This window comes from Mustelus asterias, chromosome 18 (assembly GCF_964213995.1).
Source record: "Mustelus asterias chromosome 18, sMusAst1.hap1.1, whole genome shotgun sequence".
NCBI lineage: Eukaryota > Metazoa > Chordata > Chondrichthyes > Carcharhiniformes > Triakidae > Mustelus > Mustelus asterias.
In genome coordinates, this window is record NC_135818.1 from 33083176 (window position 1) to 33103993 (window position 20818).

The window sequence follows — 20818 nt, forward strand, 5'->3', positions numbered from 1 at the left end:
GCAAATATATCCTTTCTTAATTATGGAGACAAAAACTGCACACAGTATTCCAGGTGTGTTTTCTTTCACTCTGAACATGAGCACATTACGTGCTGTGCAAGACTATACCTTTAAAACACAGGACAAAAGCAGCTTTATTTATTTTATGGAAAAATAATTTCAATCAGCAATATGTTTTGACTAAAAGCCACGAGAAACAAATTACATTTAATAATTTTCAGCACTGCTATACTTAACTGAACAATTACTACAGTTAGTATAGAAACACATCTTTGTCGGATCCAAAATTTGATGGCAAAACATGAGCAGGAATGTACAAACGTGAAACACTGCAGATGCTGGAAATCTCAAATAAAAGCAGAAAATGCTGAAAATTCTCAGGCTGTTATCTCTTTCTCTCTCCACAGATGCTGTAAGGCCTGCTGTGTTTCTAGCACTATTTGTTTCTATTTCCAATTTCCAGTTTGATGGCCTTTTATCAGGAGTGGGAAAATGTACTAAGTTTTAAGCAAATAAAAGGTAGGAGGAGGATGAGAAAGAACGGAGTTGGAAGCTCTTAATAAAAATATCTTTTTTTTCAGGTTAGCTGCAGTGCATCAGTCAAACGGATAAAAGCCTCAAGGAAGAGCTGGTTCACAGCTATAACACTGAGTTAACACAGCATGGTGGAGATATGCACTCTGTTGAATGTCCTCTTTAGTTGTCCTTCATTGATTTTTGCTTTTGGAGAACAGCTTTCAGCTCTTCGGCCTTGCACCACCAATTCATTTGTCGTTTAATCTCTCGTGTTCCGCCCCATCACAGATTTCCCCTTTTGTATTTTTCCACCTTGCTCTACTGGAATAGTAGTGAGATTTTACACTGCCTAACTTCATTCAGTTTGTACAGTTGTAACAATTTCCAGATTATATCTATATTAATACATGTTACAAAATGATAAATATTCCGTTAACTTAACTCTATTGCATACATGTCAGACTGGATTCATTTGAAAATTTGACTGGCCAGCACTTTGCAATATGTAAGAATATAGAGATATATTGAGGAACTGTGTAGTTACACAATGCCAAATATACTGAAGGGGAATGTTTGCTGTTGCAATAAAACCTATCTTTGTTGAAGTTTAAAGTGAAATTTACCTTTTTATTTAAAGTATCATTTGTCAGCTAATGCTTAGTTTGCATTGGCTCTGATAGGTGTTAAAGTAAACTAAGTCTTTTTTAATCTGGGGGTCATTTGTTAAATTTCATGTACTGTTTCCCCGCAGGGATCTTAACAGTACCGGTAACATCTAGAGATTATCAAGAGTGATGGCACAGTGGCTAGCACAGCTGCCTCACAGCGCCAGGGTCCCAGGTTCAATTCTGGCCTTGGGTGACTGTCTGTGTGGAGTTTGCACATTCTCTCCGTGGATTTCCTCCAGTTTCCTCCCAAAGTCTAAAGATGTGCAGGTTAGATTAATTGGACATGCTAAGTTCCCCTTAGTGTCAGGGGGATTAGCAGGGTAAATACGTGTGGTTAAGGGGGATGGGACCTGGGTAGGATTGTTGTCAGTGCAGGCTCAATGAGCCAAATGGCCCGTTGTGCATTGTGATGGGTATGAAGAGTGAATCTCATATGAAAACTGGCAGATACCACCTGGGACAGCAGGGCCAACACATTTTGCTTCACTCATCCTAGTCTACCCAACAACAGAGAACTGCCACTCAACCTGGCCCAGGAGCTACCATACAAATGAAGTAGATATGGCAGCACGGTAGCACAGTGGTTAGCACTGCTGCTTCACAGCTCCAGGGACCTAGGTTCGATTCCCGGCTTGGGTCACTGTCTGTGTGGAGTTTGCACATTCTCCTCGTGTCTGTGTGGGTTTCCTCTGGGTGCTCCGGTTTCCTCCCACAGTCCAAAGATGTGCGGGTTAGGTTGATTGGCCGTGCTAAAATTGCCCCTTATTGTCTTGAGATGGGTAGGTTAAAGGGATTAGCGGGTGGATGTGGGGGTAGGGCCCGGGTGGGATTGTGGTCGGTGTAGACTCGATGGGCTGAATGGCCTCTTTCTACACTGTAGGGTTTCTATGATTCTATGATATTCATCTCTGGGAAGCACGATTTCAGGCATGTTGAGACTCACACAGCTTGAGTGACTTCCTGTGCTAGCACATATTGAACCTCTTGATGCCAAAGAGGAAAACATCCTCCTTAAAATACATCACCTGCTGACAACTGATAAGACCATAAGACATAGGAGCAGAATTAGACACTCGACCCATCGAGTCTGCTCCGCCATTATTCAATCATGGCTGATTTTTTTTCTCATCCCCATACACCTCATCCCCTTATCAATCAAGAACCTATCTATCTCTGTCTTAAAGACACTCAATGACCTGGCCTCCTTCTTCAGCAAAGAGTTCCACAGATTCACCACTCTCTGGCTGAAGATATTCCTCCTCATCTGTTTTAAAGGATCATCCCTTTAGCCTGAGGTTGTGCCCTCGGGTTCCAATGAAGCTTTCCCAATGACATTGGACCTTGAAAAAAACACCATGCATTCATTTGAAATCCCATAGGCCCGACAAGATGACATTCAACACACTACAAACTGGCAACAGTACCACATCTCGATGACTCACCTCCTGGTTGACTGCAAACATCACCAGCCATAACATGGTAACTGACCATAGAGTCATAATTATAGAGTCATACAGAACAGAAGAGGTCCTTCGACCCATCAGGTCTGCACCAACAGAACTACGCTTTATCTACACAAATCCCACTTTCCAGCACCTGGACCATAGCTTTGAATGTTATTACATTATGACCAAAATGGTGAAGTCCCAGGTTTCAACTTACCACAGAAAATTTGGATAACCCTCAACTGCTCTAGGACAGGCCACAGTAAATGTGGCCACTTCCTCCACTCTTCGCAGAGAATGGGGATAAAAGAGTCCTTTGCAGGATGACAGCTGGTGACTAGCGGAGTTCTGCAGGGGTCAGTGTTGGGACCAGAACTTGTCACTTCATACATCAATGATCTAGATGAAGGAACTGAGGGTATTGTGGCTAAGTTTGGAGATGATACAAAGATAAGAGGAGGGACAGGTAGTATTGAGGAGGCAGGAAGGCTGCAGAAGGACGTGGACAGGTTAGGAGAGTGGACAAAGAAGTGGCAGATAGAATACAATGTGGGAAAGTGAGGTTATGTACTTTGGTAAAAATAATGGAGGCACAGACTATTTTCTAAATGTGGAGAGAATTCTGAAATCGGAAGCGCAAAAGGACTCAAGAGAATCCTGAACTAGGATCCCAAGGTTGACTTGGTAGTTAGGAAGCAACGTTAACATTTATTTCAAGAGGACGAGAATACAAAAGCAGGGATGAACCGCTGAGGCTTTATAAGGCTCTGGTCAGACCACATTTGGAATATTGAGTGTCTAATTGGGTCCCGCATCCAAATAAGGATATGCTGGCTTTGGAGAGGGTCCAGAAGAGGTTCACGAGAATTATCCCGGGAATGAAAAGCTTGACGTATCAGGAGTGTTTGAGGAGTCTGGGCCTGTACCCGGTTAAGTTTAAAAGGATGAGGGAGAAATCTCATTGAAACTTACAGAATAAAAGGCCTGGACACAGTGGACATGGGGAAGATGTTTTCATTAGTAGGACAGACTAGGATCCAAGGGCATAGCCTCAGAGTAAACTTTAGAAACAAGATGAGGAGGAATTTCTTCAGCCAGAGGGTGGTGAATCTATGGAATTCATTGCCACAGGAGACTGTGGAGGCCAGATCATTGAATGTATTTTAAACAGAGATAGATAGGTTCTTGATTGGTACGGGGATCAACGGTTATGGGGAAAAGACAGGAGAGAATGGGGTTGAGAAACTTGAGCCATGATTGAATGGATGGCAGACTCGATGGGCTGAATGGCCAAATTCTGCTCCTATACCTTATGGTCTAAAAGATGACAAAAAGCTCAAATTACGATTGTGACTATACAAGTCAAACCATCACCCACCCACATACTAAACTTCTGCTCTGAGAGACCCATTCCTAACGGCATTATAAACATTCACAATGTGCCAGCTGAAGCCATTGAATTGTTAACCTCAATATTGAACTATAACTGCTTCCCCAACCATACAAATAAAAGAAACAGATTACTCCAAAAAGATATCAAAATTAAACCCAATCTATCCTTATTCAACTTTTGGAAACATAAATACACACTCCAGCAAAGGGTCAGCAGATAGCTGTATGGAATACAATTGCTTATTAACCCTTCCCATCCCTTTGCGGAGGCCAAATTTAGTAACGCAACGACCATCTGCAGTGAGGCAATATAATGCAGAGCGAATCACAAATTAAATGAGAACAATCTGATCCATGTGATTCAGTGCCATGCCAAGCAGTGGAATCAGTTAAGATAACAATTATACCTAATATGCATTTCTAACTATTTATTTCATGCAGTTCTCCAAACTTTTCCCGAATAAAATGAACAAAATTAACTGACAACCATATAGGATAATATTATAAAATAATCACTCTGACCAGCTCAATAAATGAAAACATATCATATTCACACTAAAGAAATTTAATTTAGCAAGTGAGCAATGATGCAGATACGAGCACTGAAATGAGGGCAAATTTTAAATTCCACTTTGCTGAAAATTAACGGTTACTAATTAAGGTTGGAAAGTAATAATTTGCTGATTTGATATTTAAATCCAATTCTTTTCTTTAAAATAATAGGATTCTAGTCACTAGTTGAAAACCTTCAACACAAACTATACACCAGAACACTCACCTTTCTTGTTTTAAAGCATATTCTAACATTTTTATTCTTCTTACTAGGTCCTTCTTTAAATTTTCCTGACCTTTCCTTTCTCCTTGTAAAAATGCTATCCGAGCCTGTAAAAAAAAAGTTAAATAGCTAAATCAATACCTCAGTGTTTTTTCTACGTAAAGGTTTTTTAAAATCTCAGAAATAAGTGTATGATTAAACAACATCGGCACTCATTAAATATCACCTATACTTGTGAAAAAAGAGCTTTTTTCCCTCAGGTGAGAGAATACAAATCATTGTATAGAAAGTGAACTGAACTTTGAGCTAAAAACATGAGGATTAGGGGGAAACAGAAACATAACAGAAAATTGAAAAGAATATTAAAAATCTGCAACTTTAAATGTTGTTCTGAGAAAATGAGACTCCACACTTTTAAATTAGTTTTTCATGGTCCGAGAAGTTGTTCAGCTGTTTAAGACTTAGTACTCTATTAAAAACTCAGCCCCTGGGCATACCATTTTCATTTCCATTTCCTTTACAGAGGGAATACAGTGTAAATAGTTGAAGAGTACAACAGATCAGTGATTTTTATTGATTCCATCTGTAAAGAATGGAACTGCAGGCCCCATGGTGGAACTGAGCAAATTGCAGATTTTGTATCACTGTGTGCAGATGTCTGAAGTTTGTCAGTTTTATATGATATAAAGACAAGCAATGAGAGACTCCTTCTCACGTTGGTGTTAGAAGTTTTTTTTTAAAGTGATCTCTACAGTTTCTATACGACAGGTTATACAAAATTGTAACACATGCATCATAAGATTGTTGAGCATCAGATGGATGCAAAGGGAGAAAGTTCTGGCTTACTGCAGGACTGAGTGCAGGAAGATTGATAGAGGACCCAAATTAAGCTCAGGTTAACAACTGTTCTCCTTTTAAAGCTTTTGTTCAAGAGTCCTACTCAAGTACACTTATTTAGTATTTCAAAGAATTTGATTAGAAATAATTTGCTAAGATAACAATTAGGTAATTGTCATGCATAATTAAATACATGAGCATAACTGTAAAACACAAGCAAAGTAGTTTTATATGCCAAACAATAAGTCACATCAAAAAATTGAAATGCCACAATTTTAGTTTTCACAACCTTATTTCCTCTCCCACAAGTAACAATAAATCCTCTATTGACTATACGTTCATTTAGAGAGATTCTGGGGAAAATTTGTTCACATATTACCACTACCTGTAGTCTACACTTCCTCATTTTTATCTTTGAAAAATCCCATGCGAACTGAGCAGGTAGTGACACTGCAGATTTTCATCCATTAGATCCTTTGGGGTGCATGCGTCAATTTGATCTCCAACATCATCTGTCAAGGAACATACTCCAAATTAGGGGTACTCTTATTCTACTCTAAGCCCAAGTGGAGTCTAAGAATTTCTTGCAGATCAGCAAATCCAAAGGTCTACTCCTGTGGATCAAAATACAAGGCTCTAGGATCAGAATGATCCCATTAATCCAAGTCTCAAGTTCTTTCCTGACAATGAAAGGTGGAAGCAAACAAGTTGGACACATCCTTGGGGTGTTATAACTTGCAGACCTGTCTAGGACAGACAGAGCTTCACTGATCATATCAATGCTCTTTAATCCTCCCTGGGCCATGACCATGTGAACACAGTGATCCAAAATGAATAAAGGTACAACACAAAAACAGGCCTTTCGGCCCTCCAACACCGTGCCCATCATGATGCCGTAGCTAAACTTTTAAAAAATCCTTCTGCCCTTAGTCTCTGTATCCCTCCATTCCCTCCCTATTCAAATACCCATCCAGGTGCCTCTTAAATGTTGCTAATGTGTCTGCTTCCACCACCTCCTCTGGCAGCATGTTTCAGGCATCCACCACACTCTGCGTGAAAAACTTCCCCCGCACATCTCCCTTAAACTTTCCCCCTCTCACCTCGCACCTGTGCTCCCTTGTAATTGACATTCCATTCTGGGAAAAAGCGCCTGACTATCCACTCTGTCTAACCACCCTGTAATTTTGTAGATTTCCATCAGGTCTCCTTCCAGTGAAAACAATCCTAGTTTATTCAACACCCTCAAGTCCAGGCAACATCTTGGTGAACCTTCTTTGAACTCTCTCCAAAGCTTCCATGTCCTTCTGGTAGTTTGGTGACCAGAAATGCACGCAATATTCCAAATGCGGCCTGACCAAGGTTTTATATAGCTGCAACATGATTTCCCAACTCTTGTACTCAATGCGCCGGCCAATGATGGCAAGCATGCCATATGCCTTCTTAATCACCTTAGCCACCTATATTGGCACTTTTAGGGAACTGTGGACCTGCATACCCAGATCCCTCTGTATGTTAATGTTCCTGGAGGTTCTGCCATTTACAGTACAATTCACACCCAACTTTAATCCTCTAAAATACATCACCTCGCATTTGTCCGGATTAAACTTCATCTGCCAACAAGGGAACAACGTTGGTTATTCACCAGTCCTCTGGAACCTCGCCCATGATCAAAGAGGATGTGAAGATACCTGTTAAGACTATTTCTCCCCTTGCCTCCTGCAGTAATCTGGGATAGATCCCATCTGGCCACGGGGATTTGTCTACCTTAATGCAATTTAAGGTACCCAACACTTCCTCCTTTGATATATTGACATTCTCTAGAGTGTTCACACACCTATTCCTGACCTCAACATCTGTCATGTCCTTCTCCTTGATGAATACCAACACAAAGTACTCATTAAGGATCTCACCCACTTCCTGTGGCTCCACGCATAACTTCCCTCCATTGTATTTGAGTGGACCTACTCATTCGCTTGCTACCCTCTTGCTCCTAATATATGCATAAAAAGCCTTGGCAATCTCTCAATTATTTGCAATATGAAGGTGCAAGATTTCTTCTCTAAATGTTACTTAATCAACTGCCATTGACGGGAAAAGCATCAACCTAAGAAAGACACCAGAAAATCTAATGGGGAAAATCAGGGCAATTCCTTTGTCCAAAGAGTGGTGAGAATGTGGTAATCACTATCATGGGAAGTACATATTATAGATGCGATGTGGCGATGCCAGCGTTGGGCTGGGGTGGGTACAGTAAGAAGTCTCACAACACCAGGTTAAAGTCCAACAGATTTTGGGCGGCACGGTAACACAGTGGTTAGCACTGCTGCTTCACAGCTCCAGGGACCTGGGTTCGATTCCCGGCTTGGGTCACTGCCTGTGTGGAGTTTGCACATTCTCCTCGTGTCTGCGTGGGTTTCCTCCGGGTGCTCTGGTTTCCTCTCACAGTCCAAAGATGTGCGGGTTAGGTTGATTGGCCATGCTAAAATTGCCCCTTAGTGTCCTGAGATGCGTAGGTTAGAGGGATTAGTGGGTAAAATATGTAGGGATATGGGGGTAGGGCCTGGGTGGGATTGTGGTCGGTGCAGACTCGATGGGCCGAATGGCCTCTTTCTGTACTGTAGGGTTTCTATGAAAGATTTATTTGGAATCACGAGCTTTCAGAGCGCTGCTTCTTCCTCAGATGAGTGTATGACTCACCCGAGGAGGGAGCAGCGCTCCATGATTCCAAATAAACCTGTTGGACTTTAACCTGGTGTTGAGACTTCTTACTGTGCCCATATTATGGATGCATTTAAGGGGTTTTTGGACAAGTTTATAAGCGAGAAGGGAATTGAGAATTACACTGATAAGACTTGGAGGAGTAAAGATAGGAGAAGGCTAAAATGGATCGAAATGCAGGCATTAGCCAGTTGAATTGAATGGTTTCTGAACTGTATATTTCTATGTAATTCTATGAATACACTCCGTGCCAAGTGTTGGGAGACAGAAAAGATTTTGATGATGACAAAAAGATTTCAAACCAAAAAAAAAGAGTATCCCAAAATATCTGGCCAAAGTAATGGATTTTATGGAGTCTCTTAAAGGGAGAAAGAGAGATGTGCAAGAGTTTACGTATGGATTCTTATGTGTGAAAGCTAGGCCAATGGTTTTCAATGGTGTACCACAAGAACCATGCATCAACTACAACATAATTGTACTTAACTGCAAAGGGTAAACTCGTGGCCTAGCATATTCCCCACTCTACCATTACCACCAATCTAGTGGACCAAACCTGGTTCCATGAAGAGTGCAGGAAGGGATGCCAGACGCAGCAGCAGGCGGTTCCACAGCCAACGGATCAGATCTCAGCTCTACAGTCCTGCCACATCCAGTCATGAATGGTGGTGAACAATTAAACTCACAGGAGGCGGCTCCACAACATCCCCACCCTCAATAATGCAGGAGCACAGCACATCCGTGCAAAAGATAAGGCTGAACATTTGCTACAAACTTCAGACTGAAGTGTCACCTCGGCTCTCTCCGTAGGTTTCCAGCATCACAGAAACCAGTCTTTTGCCAATTCGCTTCACTCCACGATATCAAGAAGTGGCTGAAGGCCACTACAGTCTGGGAACAGTACTGAAGACTAGTGCTTCAGAACTTGCCATGCCCCTATCCAAGCTGTTCCAGTATAGCTACAACACTGGCATCTAGCCAACAATGTGGAAAATTGCCCAGCAATTTGTCTTGTACACAAAGAGCAGGATAAATCAAACCAGCTAATTAACACCCCATCAGGCTACTCTGGATCATCAGTAAACTGATGGAAAGAGCCAACAGCGCTACTCAGCAATAACCTGATGTTCCGGTTGGGTCCCGCCAGAGCCACTCAGCTCCTGACCTCATTACAGCCTTGATTCACCAGAGATGAGGTGCGGAGAGAGAAACAAGAGTTCATGTTTCAACCCCATTATCACTCTTCTTTGGAACTGAAGAGTGGTGATAGGTTTTATGCTGTTTAAAAAGGGGATGGGAGAGAAGGTAGAACAAAATGCGGCACGGTAGCACAGTGGTTAGCACTGCTGCTTCACAGCTCCACGGACCCAGGTTCGATTCCCGGCTTGGGTCACTGTCTGTGTGGAGTTTGCCCATTCTCCTTGTGTCTGCGTGGGTTTCCTCCGGGTGCTCCGGTTTCCTCCCACAGTCCAAAGATGTGCGGGTTAGGTTGATTGGCCAAGCTAAAATTGTCCTTAGTGTCCTGGGATGCGTAGGTTAGAGGGATTGGGGTATAAATATGTAGGGATATGGGGCTAGGGCCTGGGTGGGATTGTGGTGGGTGCAGACTCGATGGGCCGAATGGCCTCTTTCTGCACTGTAGGGTTTCTAAGATTCTAAGAAAATGGAAGGTCAGGGATAGGTTAGAGGGTGGGGGGGGATTAAATATTAAATATTTCTTTATTTTTTAGTGTCACAAGTAGGCTTACAAAGAACAAATAAAATTACAGCACAAGAACAGGCCCTTCAGCCCTCCAAGCCTACACCGACCATCCTGCCCGACTAAACTAAAACCCCCTATCCTTCTGGGGACCATATCCCTCCACTCCTGTCCTATTCATGTATTTGTCCAGAAGCCCCTTGAAACTCACTATCGTATCTGCTTCCACTGCCTCCCCCGGCAGTGAGTTCCAGGCACCCACCACCCTCTGTGTAAAAAAACTTGCCTTGTACATCTCCTTTAAACCTTGCCCCTCGCACCTTAAACCTAAGACCCCTAGTAATTGACTCTTCCACCCTGGGGAAAAGCTTCTGACTATCCACTCTGTCCATGCCTCTCATAATCTTGGAGGCTTCTATCAGGTCGCCCCTCAACCTCCGTCATTCCAGTGAGAACAAACCAAGTTTCTCCAACCTTTCCCCATAGCTAATGCCCTCCATGCCAGGCAACATCCTGGTAAATCTTTTCTGTACCCTCTCCAAAGCCTCCACATCCTTCTGATAGTGTGGCGATCAGAATTAAACATTATATTCCAAATGCGGCCTAACTAAGGTTCAATAAAGCTGCAACATGATTTGCCAATTTTTAACTCAATACCCCGGCCGATGAAGGCAAGCATGCCGTATGCCTTCTTGACTACCTTCTCCACCTGCATTGCCGCTTTCAGTGACCTGTGTACCTATACACCCAGATCCCTTTGCCTATCAATACTCTTAAGGGTTCTGCCATTTACTGTATATTTCCTATCTATATTAGACATTCCAAAATGCATTACCTCACATTTGTCTGGATTAAACTCCATCTGACATCTCTCCGCCCAAGTCTCCAACCGATCTCTATCCTGCTGTATTCTCTGATGGTCCTCATCACTATCCGCAAATCCACCAATCTTTGTGTCATCCGCAAACTTACTAATCAATCCAGTTACATTTTCTTCCAAATCATTTATATATACTACGAACAGCAAAGGTCCCAGCACTGATCCCGGAGGAACGCCACTTGTCACAGCCCTCCATTCAGAAACACATCCTTCCACTGCTACCCTCTGTCTTCTATGACCGAGCCAATTCTGTATCCACTTTGCTAGCTCACTTCTGATCCCATGCGACTTCACCTTCTGCACCAGTCTGCCATGAAGGACCTTGTCAAAGGCTATACTGAAGTCCATCCACTGCCCTAACCTCAATCATCTTCGTCACTTCCTTGAAAAAATTGATCAAGTTAGTGGGACATGACCTCCGCTTCACAAAACCATGTTGCCTCTCGCTAATACATCCACGTTTTTCCAAGTGGGAGTAAATCCTGTCTCAAAGAATCCTCTCCAATAATTTCCCTACCACTGATGTAAGGCTCACCGGCCTGTAATTACCTGGATTATTCTTGCTACCCTTCTTAAACAAAGGAACAACATCAGCTATTCTCCAATCCTCTGGGACCTCCCCTGTAGCCAGTGAGGATACAAAGATTTCTCTCAAGGCCCCAGCAAATTCCTCCCTTGCCTCTCTCTGTATTCTGGGGTATATCCCATCAGGCCCTGGGGATTTCTCTATCTGAATGCTTCTCAAGAACCCCAATACCTCCTCCTTTTTGATCTCAACAAGACTCAATCTATCTACACACCCTTTCCCAGATTCATTATCCACCAAGTCCTTCTCTTTGGTGAATACTGACAAAGTACATTCCACACTTGCTTAGTGTGTCCCAACCTCCTAGCCTTGACAAATGCTTCCTTTTTCTCTGACTAGGCTCACAATATCTCTCATTATCCAAGATTCCCAAAACTTGCCATACTTATCCTTCATCCTTACAGGAATGTGCCAGTCCTGAATCCCTATCAACTTACACTTGAAAGCCTCCCACATGCCAGGTGTTGATTTGCCCTCAAACATCTGCCCCCAATCTACATTCTTTAGTTCCTGCCTAATATTGTTGTAATCAGCCTTCCCCCAGTTTAGCACCTAAACTTGAGGACTCACTTTTCTTTATCCATCATTCCCTTAAAGCTTATTGAATTGTGGTCACTGTTCCAGAACTGCTTCCCTACTGAAACGTCGACCACCTGGCTGGGCTCATTCTCCAATACCAGGTCCAGTACGGCCCCTTCTTTTGTTGGATTATCTACATACTGTTTCAAGAAGTCCTCCTGGATGCTCCTTACAAACTCTACTCCATCCATGCCCCTAGCACTAAGTGAATCCCAGTCAATATAGGGGAAGTTAAAATCTCCCACCACAACAACCCTGTTACTTTTACACCTTGCCAAAATCTGCTCCTCTATCTCCCGCTGGCTGTTGGGCGCCCTGTAGTAAACTCCCAACATTGTGACTACACCCTTCCTATTCCTGAGCTCTACCCATATGGCCTCGCTGTATGAGCGCTCCGAGCTGTCCTCCCACAGTACAGCTGTGATATTCTCCTTAACCAGTAGTGCAACTCCCCCACCCCTTTTACATCCCCTTCTATCCCGCCTGAAACATCTGCATCCTGGAAAGTTAAGATGCCAATCCTGTTCTTGCTTTAACCAAGTCTCTGTAATAGCAACATCATCATAGTTCCAAGTACTAATCCAAGCTCTAAGTTCATCTGCCTTACCTGTTACACTTCTTGCATTGAAACAAATGCACTCCAGTCCACCAGACCCTCTTTGATTAGCAACTACACCCCGCCTGCTCTTTCTCGGAGTCTTACTGGCCCTACTTTCTGGGGAAACACTAATGTAGTGCTTCGGCCTTACCACTCCTTGACACCTGATCTTCCACTTCCCACTTCTTAGTAGAGGTTGCCGGGCCAACTTCTCCCAAAATGCACCAGTGAAGTCCCTCAGCCGCCTCTACCAGATGTTGTAACTCCTGTTTATCACTGGAAGGGTTCTTCTGCTTCCCACTTCTTAGTAGATGTTGCCGGGCTGACTTCTCCCAGAATGCGCCAATGAAGTCCCTCAGCCACCTCTACCATTAACACTGCAATGAAGTTACTGTGAAAATCCCCTAGTCGTCACACTCTGGCACCTGTTCGGGTATACTGAGGGAGAATTTAGCATGGCCAATGCACCTAACCAGGTAGCACGTCTTTCGGACTGTGGAAGGAAACCGGAGCACCCAGAGGAAACACACGCAGACACAGGGAGAATGTGCAGACTCCGCACAGACAGTGACCCAAGCCAGGAATCAAACCCAGGTCCCTGGTGCTGTGAGGCAGCAGTGCTAACCATTGTGCCTGGCGTGAAACAAAAGGCAAAGGGAGTGACATGCGTACAGTCACAATAAAATGGGGTGGGGGGGGGGGGGAGGAGGAGGGAGAGGTAAACAGAGCCTTACAACTATAGATAGTAAAAGTACAGGAGCCACAGAAATTAGTATTAGCTCACGGGAATTTAAGCATCGGAGTCCAATGGGGAATTCTTTCATGTCAGATTTCTAGTTCAGCTGGCTAAAGACCAGAATTGTAGAATTCACTTCAGTCAATGCTGATAACATAGGAGTCAGTTCTGCAGTTGATAGTTGGAAATCTTCCAGCAGAAACAAACTCGTAGAGCAGGTTGTTCTGTGCATGGAGGGTTACCTCTTGGTGGTTTACCAGCTGGGATGTTAAACAGCAGACTGTTTATGAGGCTAAAGATATAATGTTGAAATGTCCAAAAAGGTCAGAGACTTGAGTCATGTGACATGTCACATTAATTGCAGCTTAACAAATAGTTTGTGCTTCTGGCCAATTTCTTTTGTTCCTCCTTGGGAGAGAGGCAAAGTGATTACTAGCAGCCCTTCTAATCTAAAGAGTTTCAACCTCTCTCTTCCAATTCTTGGATCATTGGGACCTCTTCTGGGGCAGGTGGGACCTGTACAAGAGAGACGGGTTACACCTAAACTACAAGGGGACCAATATACTTGCAGGGAGATTTGCTAGTGTTATTGGGGAGCGTTTAAACTAGATTTGCAGGGGGGTGGGAACCAGAGTGCCAGAGCAGATAGTGGAGCAGGGGTAAAAAGACAGGTTAGTTCAAGCAAAATCACAAATGGAAGGGTAGAGTGTGGTGGAAATAATTTTTTGAGGTGTGTCCATTTCAATGCCAGGAGTATTGTAGGGAAGGCAGATGAGCTGAAGGTGTGGATAGACACGTAGAAATATGACATTATAGCCATTAGTGAAACTTGGCTACAGGAGGGGCAGGACTGGCAGCTCAATGTTCCAGAGTTCCAATGTTTCAGGCGGGATAGAGGCAGAGGGATAAAAGGTGGGGGGGTGGCATTGTTGGTCAGGGAAAATGTTACAGCGGTACTCAGGCAGGATAGATTAGGGAGCTTGTCTACAGAGGCCCTATGGGTGGAGCTGAGAAACAGGAAAGGTATGACCACATTAATGGGCTTGTATTATAGACCACCCAATAGTCAGCGAGAATTGGAGGAGCAAATCAGCGGAGAGATAGCTGACAACTGCAAGAAGCACAAAGTTGTGATAGTAGGGGATTTTAATTTTCCACATATAGATTGGGACTCACATACTGTTAAAGGTTTAGACGGGGTAGAGTTTGTAAAATGTGTTCAGGAGAATTTTCTACATCAGTATATAGAGGTGCCAACTAGAGAGGATGCGATATTGGATCTCCTATTGGGAAATGAGTTAGGGCAGGTGATGGATGTGAGTGTGAGGGAACACTTTGGATCCAGTGATCATAATGCCATTAGTTTCAACCTGATCGTGGATAAGGATAGATCTGGTCCTCGGGTTGAAGTTCTGAACTGGAAAAAGGCCAAATTTGATGAAATGAGAAGGGATCTGGGAAGTGTGGATTGGCACAGGCTGTTCTCTGGTAAGGATGTAAATGGAAAGTGGGAGGCCTTCAAAGGAGACATTTTGAGAGTGCAGAGTTTGTATGTTCCTGTCAGGATTAAAGGCAAAGTAAATAGGAATAAGGAACCTTGGTTCTTGAGGGAGAATGTAACACTGATTAAGAGGAAGAGAGAGTTGTATGAAATGTACAGGCAGCAAGGAACAGATCAGATGCTCGAGGAGTATAAAAAGTGCAAGAAGCTACTTAAGAGGGAAATCAGGAGGGCTAAAAGAAGACATGAGGTTGCTTTGGCAGACAGAGTGAAGGAAAATCCAAAGAGCTTCTATAGGTATGTTAGGAGCAAAAGGATAGTGAGGGATAAAATTGGTCCTCTTGAAGACCAGAGTGGTAGACTGTGTATGGAACCAAAAGAGATGGGGGAGATACTAAATGGGATTTTTGCATCCGTATTTACTGAGGAAACGGGCATGGAGTCTACGGAAATAGGGCAAACTGGTAGGGAGGCCATGGAACCGTTACAGATTAAAGGGGAGGAGGTGCTTGCTGTCTTGAGGCAAATCAGAGTAGATAAATCCCCAGGACCGGACAGGGTATTCCTACAGACCTTGAGGGAAGCTAGTGTTGAACTTGCAGGGGCCCTGGCAGACATATTTAAAATGTCAGTATTCACGGGGGAGGTGCCAGATGATTGGAGGGTGGCTCATGTTGTTCCGTTGTTTAAAAAAGGTTCCAAAAGAAATCCGGGAAATTATCGGCCAGTAAGTTTGACGTCGGTGGTGGGCAAGTTATTGGAAGGTGTGATAAGGGATAGGATCTACAAATATTTGGATAGACAGGGACTTATTAGGGAGAGTCAACATGGCTTTGTGCGTGGTAGGTCATGTTTGACCAATCTATTAGAGTTTTTCGAGGAGGTTACCAGGAAAGTGGATGAAGGGAAGGCGGTGGATGTTGTCTACCTGGATTTCAGCAAGGCCTTTGACAAGGTCCCTCATGGGAGGTTAGTTAGGAAGGTTCAGTCGCTGGGTATACATGGGGAGGTAGTAAATTGGATAAGACACTGGCTCAATAGAAGAACTGATGTGGAGATGCCGGCGTTGGACTGGAAGAAGCCAGAGAGTGGTTGTGGAGGATTGCTTCTCTGAGTGGAGGCCTGTGACTAGTGGTGTGCCGCAGGGATCGGTGTTGGGTCCATTGTTGTTTGTCATCTATATCAATGATCTGGATGATAATGTGGTCAATTGGATCAGCAAGTTTGCTGATGATACAAAGATTGGAGGTGTAGTGGACAGTGAGGAAGGTTTTCAAAGCTTGCAGAGGGATTTGGACCAACTAGAAAAATGGGCTGAAAAATGGCAAATGGAATTTAACGCAGACAAGTGTGAGATATTGCACTTTGGAAGGACAAACCAAAGAAGAACGTACAGGGTAAATGGTAGGACTCTGAAGAGTGCAGTTGAACAGAGGGATCTGGGAATACACAGTGACGTCACAGGTGGATAGGGTCGTAAAGAGCGCCTTTGGTACATTGGCCTTTATAAATCGGAGTATCGAGTATAAAAGTTGGAGTGTTATGGTAAGGTTATATAAGGCATTGGTGAGGCCGAATTTGGAGTATTGTGTACAGTTTTGGTCACCTAGTTACAGGAAGGATGTAAATAAGATTGAAAGAGTGCAGAGAAGGTTCACAAGGATGTTGCCGGGACTTGAGAAGCTGAGTTACAGAGAGAGATTGAATAGGTTGGGACTTTATTCCCTGGAGCGTAGAAGATTGAGGGGAGATTTGATAGAGGTGTATAAGATTTTGATGAGTATAGATAGAGTGAATGCAAGCAGGCTTTTTCCGCTGAGGCTAGGGGAGAAAAAAACCAGAGGGCATGGGTTAAGGGTGAAAGGAGAAAAGTTTAAAGGGAATATTAGGGGGGGCTTCTTCACGCAGAGAGTGGTGGGAGTGTGGAATGAGCTGCCGGATAAAGTGGTAAATGCGGGGTCACTTTTAACATTTAAGAAAAACTTGGACGGGTTCATGGATGAGAGGGATGTGGAGGGATATGGTCCAAGTGCAGGTCAGTGGGACTAGGCATAAAATGGTTCGGCACAGACAAGAAGGGCCAAAAGGCCTGTTTCTGAGCTGTAATTTTCTATGATTCTATGGTTCCGGATAGTTCCGGTTGGGGGCACCAGTTCATTTGCACTTCCTTGGCTTTCATTGATTACCTAGAGGTCTGTACGATGAGTTGTGAGCTTCCACAGACAGACAGGTAGCTCCCAAGACAAAAGGCCAACCCTATGGTCATGTGATTTATAGCAGCCATCCTTTTTGGTTCAGCAGAATAATTTTTGATCATAGTGTTGGATTTCTTTTCATGTTGTAGAAACCAAACATACAGTTTAGAGCCCTGTCAGGGCAGGATTTGACGGAGTGTGGCATCAAGGAGCTCGAGCAAAACTGGACTCAATGAGGTGGAGTCATACGTAGCACAAAGGAAAATAGTTATTGACCTCCACCAACAATCATCTCAGTTCCAGAACATCACTGCTGGTGTTCCTCAGGGTAGAGTGCTAGGCCCAACCATCAGCTGCTGCATCAATGACCTTCCTCCCATCAGAAGGTCAGAAGTGAGGATGTTCACAGTTGATGGAACAATGTTCAGCACTATTTGTGACTCCACAGATAGTGAAGCAGTCCATGTCCAAATGCAGTTTAACCTGGACAATATCCAGGTTGGCAACAAGTGGGAACAAACATTTGTGCCACAAAAGTGCAGAGCCAAATACCATCTCCAACAAGAGACCATCACCATTTGACATTCAATGGCTTTGCCATCACTGAATCCCCCACTACCAACACCCTGGGGGTTACCATTGACCAGAAACTGAACTGGACTAGTCACATAAATACTGTGGCTACAAGAGGTCAGTGGCTGGTAATCCTGCAGCGAGTAACTCGCCTCCTGACTCCCCAAAGCCTGTTACAACCTTCAAGGCACAAGTCAAAAGCGTGATGGAATACTCTCCACATGCCTGGATGAGTCCAGCTCCAATAATACCCAGGAATCTTGACATCGACCAGGACAAAGAAACCCACTTGATTTGTGCCTGTCCCACAAACAACCACGCCCTCCATCACCAACAAACAGTGGCAGCAGTGGGTGCCATTTACAAGATGCGCTGCAGGAACTGACCTTGTTGAGTCTTCTGTTCCTTAAGACAGCACCTTCCATACCCACCACCACAACCATCTAGAAGGACAAGGACAGCAGACACATGGGAACCACCAGTTGGAGGCATGGTAACAGTGGTTAGCACTGCTGCTTCACAGCTCCAGGGACTTGGGTTCGATTCCCGGCTTGGGTCACTGTCTGTGTGGAGTCTGCACATTCTCCTCGTGTCTGCGTGGGTTTCCTCCGGGTGCTCCGGTTTCCTCCCACAGTCCAAAGATGTGCGGGTTAGGTTGATTGGCCATGCTAAAATTGCCCCGTAGTGTCCTGAGATGCGTAGGTTAGAGGGATTAGCGGGTAAATGTGTAGGGATATGGGGGTAGGGTCTGGGTGGGATTGTGGTCGGTGCAGGCTCGATGGGCCAGATGGCCTCTTTCTGCACTGTAGGGTTTCTATGATTTCTATGAATGGCAGAGCAGACTCGATGGGCCGAGTGGCCTAATTCTGCTCCCCTAGTTGCCAGAGTGTGGCAACTAGGAGATTTTCACATTAACTTCATTACAGTGCTAATGCAAGCCTACTTGCGACACTAATAAATAAACTTCAAACTTTTAGAAACTTTGTCTGTATAGCGCTCAAGAAACAATACTTTTCACTGTATACTAATACACGTGACAATAATAAATAAAATCAAAATCACAAATAAAGCACCAATTTGGGCGGCACGGTAGCACAGTGGTTAGCACTGCTGCTTCACAGCTCCAGGGTCCCGGGTTCGATTCCCGGCTCGGGTCACTGTCTGTGTGGAGTTTGCACATTCTCCTCGTGTCTGCATGGGTTTCCTCCGGGTGCTCCGGTTTCCTCCCACAGTCCAAAGATGTGCGGGTTAGGTTGATTGGCCAGGTTAAAAATTGCCCCTTAGAGTCCTGGGATGTGTAGGTTAGAGGGATTAGCGGGTAAAATATATGTGGGGGTAGGGCCTGGGTGGGATTGTGGTCGGTGCAGACTCGATGGGCCGAATGGCCTCCTTCTGCACTGTAGGGTTTCTATGATTCTATGAATTTCACACGGCTAGAGATAATGATGGTAATGGACCTGTGAGTATTGGACTCGAGGTTTAAGACTCTGAAGTGCATTCAAAAATCTGAGAAAGGCGAATTGCAAAGGTTACTGCTTAAACTTACTGCACCAAAAAGAAAATTAACCAATTCTTGGGAAGTATGTGAATCAAAGGGCTTTTATAAAGGCACAAAGGCAACCAACACCTCACATCCAGTATAGATGCAGTAAATCTGCCCTCTGGAATGACGGTCAAAGCATGTGGTGCTAGTGCAACTTTAGTATAGCTGGCACATAAATATTCATGATGTGGAGATGCCGGCGTTAGACTGTGGTAAACACAGTAAGAGTTTTAACAACACCAGGTATAAGTCCAACAGGTTTATTTGGTAGCAAATACCATTAGCTTTGGAGCGCTGCTCGTTCGTCAGATGGAGTGGAAATCTGCTCTCAAACAGGGTATACAGAGACACAAAATCAAGTTACAGAATACTGATTAGAATGCGAATCTCTACAGCCAACCAGGTCTTAAAGATACAGACAATGTGAGTGGAGGGAGCATTAAGCACAGGTTAAAGAGCTGTGTATTGTCTCCAGACAGGACAGCCAGTGAGATTCTGCAAGTACAGGAGGCAAGCTGTGGGGGTTACTGATAGTGTGACATAAACCCAACATCCTGGTTTAAGCCATCCTCATGTGTGCGGAACTTGACTGTCAGTTTCTGCTCAGTGACTCTGCGCTGTCGTGTGTCGTGAAGGCCGCCTTGGAGAACGCTTACCTAAAGATCAGAGGTTGAATGCCTGTGACCGCTGAAGTGCGTCCATAGGGGGATTGTCCATCCCCTATGGACAAGCCCTCCGTATACACAGGATCTGCTCGGATGAGGAGGATCGCAACAGACACCTCCAGACGCTGAAAGATGCCCTCATAAGAACAGGATATGGCGCTCGACTCATCCATCGACAGTTCCGACACGCCACAGCGAAAAACCGCACCGACCTCCTCAGAAGACAAACACGGGACATGGTGGACAGAGTACCCTTCGTCGTCCAGTACTTCCCCAGAGCAGAGAAGCTACGGCATCTCCTCCGGAGCCGTCAACATGTCATTGATGAAGACGAATATCTCGCCAAGGCCATCCCCACACCCCCACTTCTTGCCTTCAAACAACCGCACAACCTCAAACAGACCATTGTCCGCAGCAAACTACCCAGCCTTCAGGAGAACAGTGACCACGACACCACACAACCCTGCCACAGCAACCTCTGCAAGACGTGCCGGATCATCGACACGGATGCCATCATCTCACGTGAGAACACCATCTACCAGGTACACCGTACCTACTCTTGCAACTTGGCCAACGTTGTCTACCTGACACGCTGCAGGAAAGGATGTCCCGAGGCATGTTACATTGGGGAAACCATGCAGACGCTACGACAACGGATGAATGAACACCGCTCGACAATCACCAGGCAAGACTGTTCTCTTCCTGTTGGGGAGCACTTCAGCGGTCACGGGCATTCGGCCTCTGATCTTCGGGTAAGCGTTCTCCAAGGCGGCCTTCACGACACACGACAGCGCAGTCGCTGAGCAGAAACTGATAGCCAAGTTCCACACACATGAGGACGGCCTAAACCGGGATGTTGGGTTTTTGTCACACTATCAGTAACCCCCACAGCTTGCCTCTTGGACTTGCAGAATC

The 20818-nt window shown here is 44.5% G+C and overlaps 1 protein-coding gene across 3 annotated transcripts in view; it reads right to left on the reverse strand.

Moving 5' to 3' along the window:
• strn3 (striatin, calmodulin binding protein 3) overlaps positions 1-20818 on the reverse strand; it is a 342931-nt gene that overhangs the window by 255392 nt on the left and 66721 nt on the right. For all 3 annotated transcript variants that reach the window (XM_078233702.1, XM_078233700.1, XM_078233699.1), the window contains exon 2: positions 4800-4903. In XM_078233702.1, the coding sequence (XP_078089828.1) occupies positions 4800-4903 (104 nt within the window). The remainder of the gene's footprint in view (positions 1-4799; positions 4904-20818) is intronic.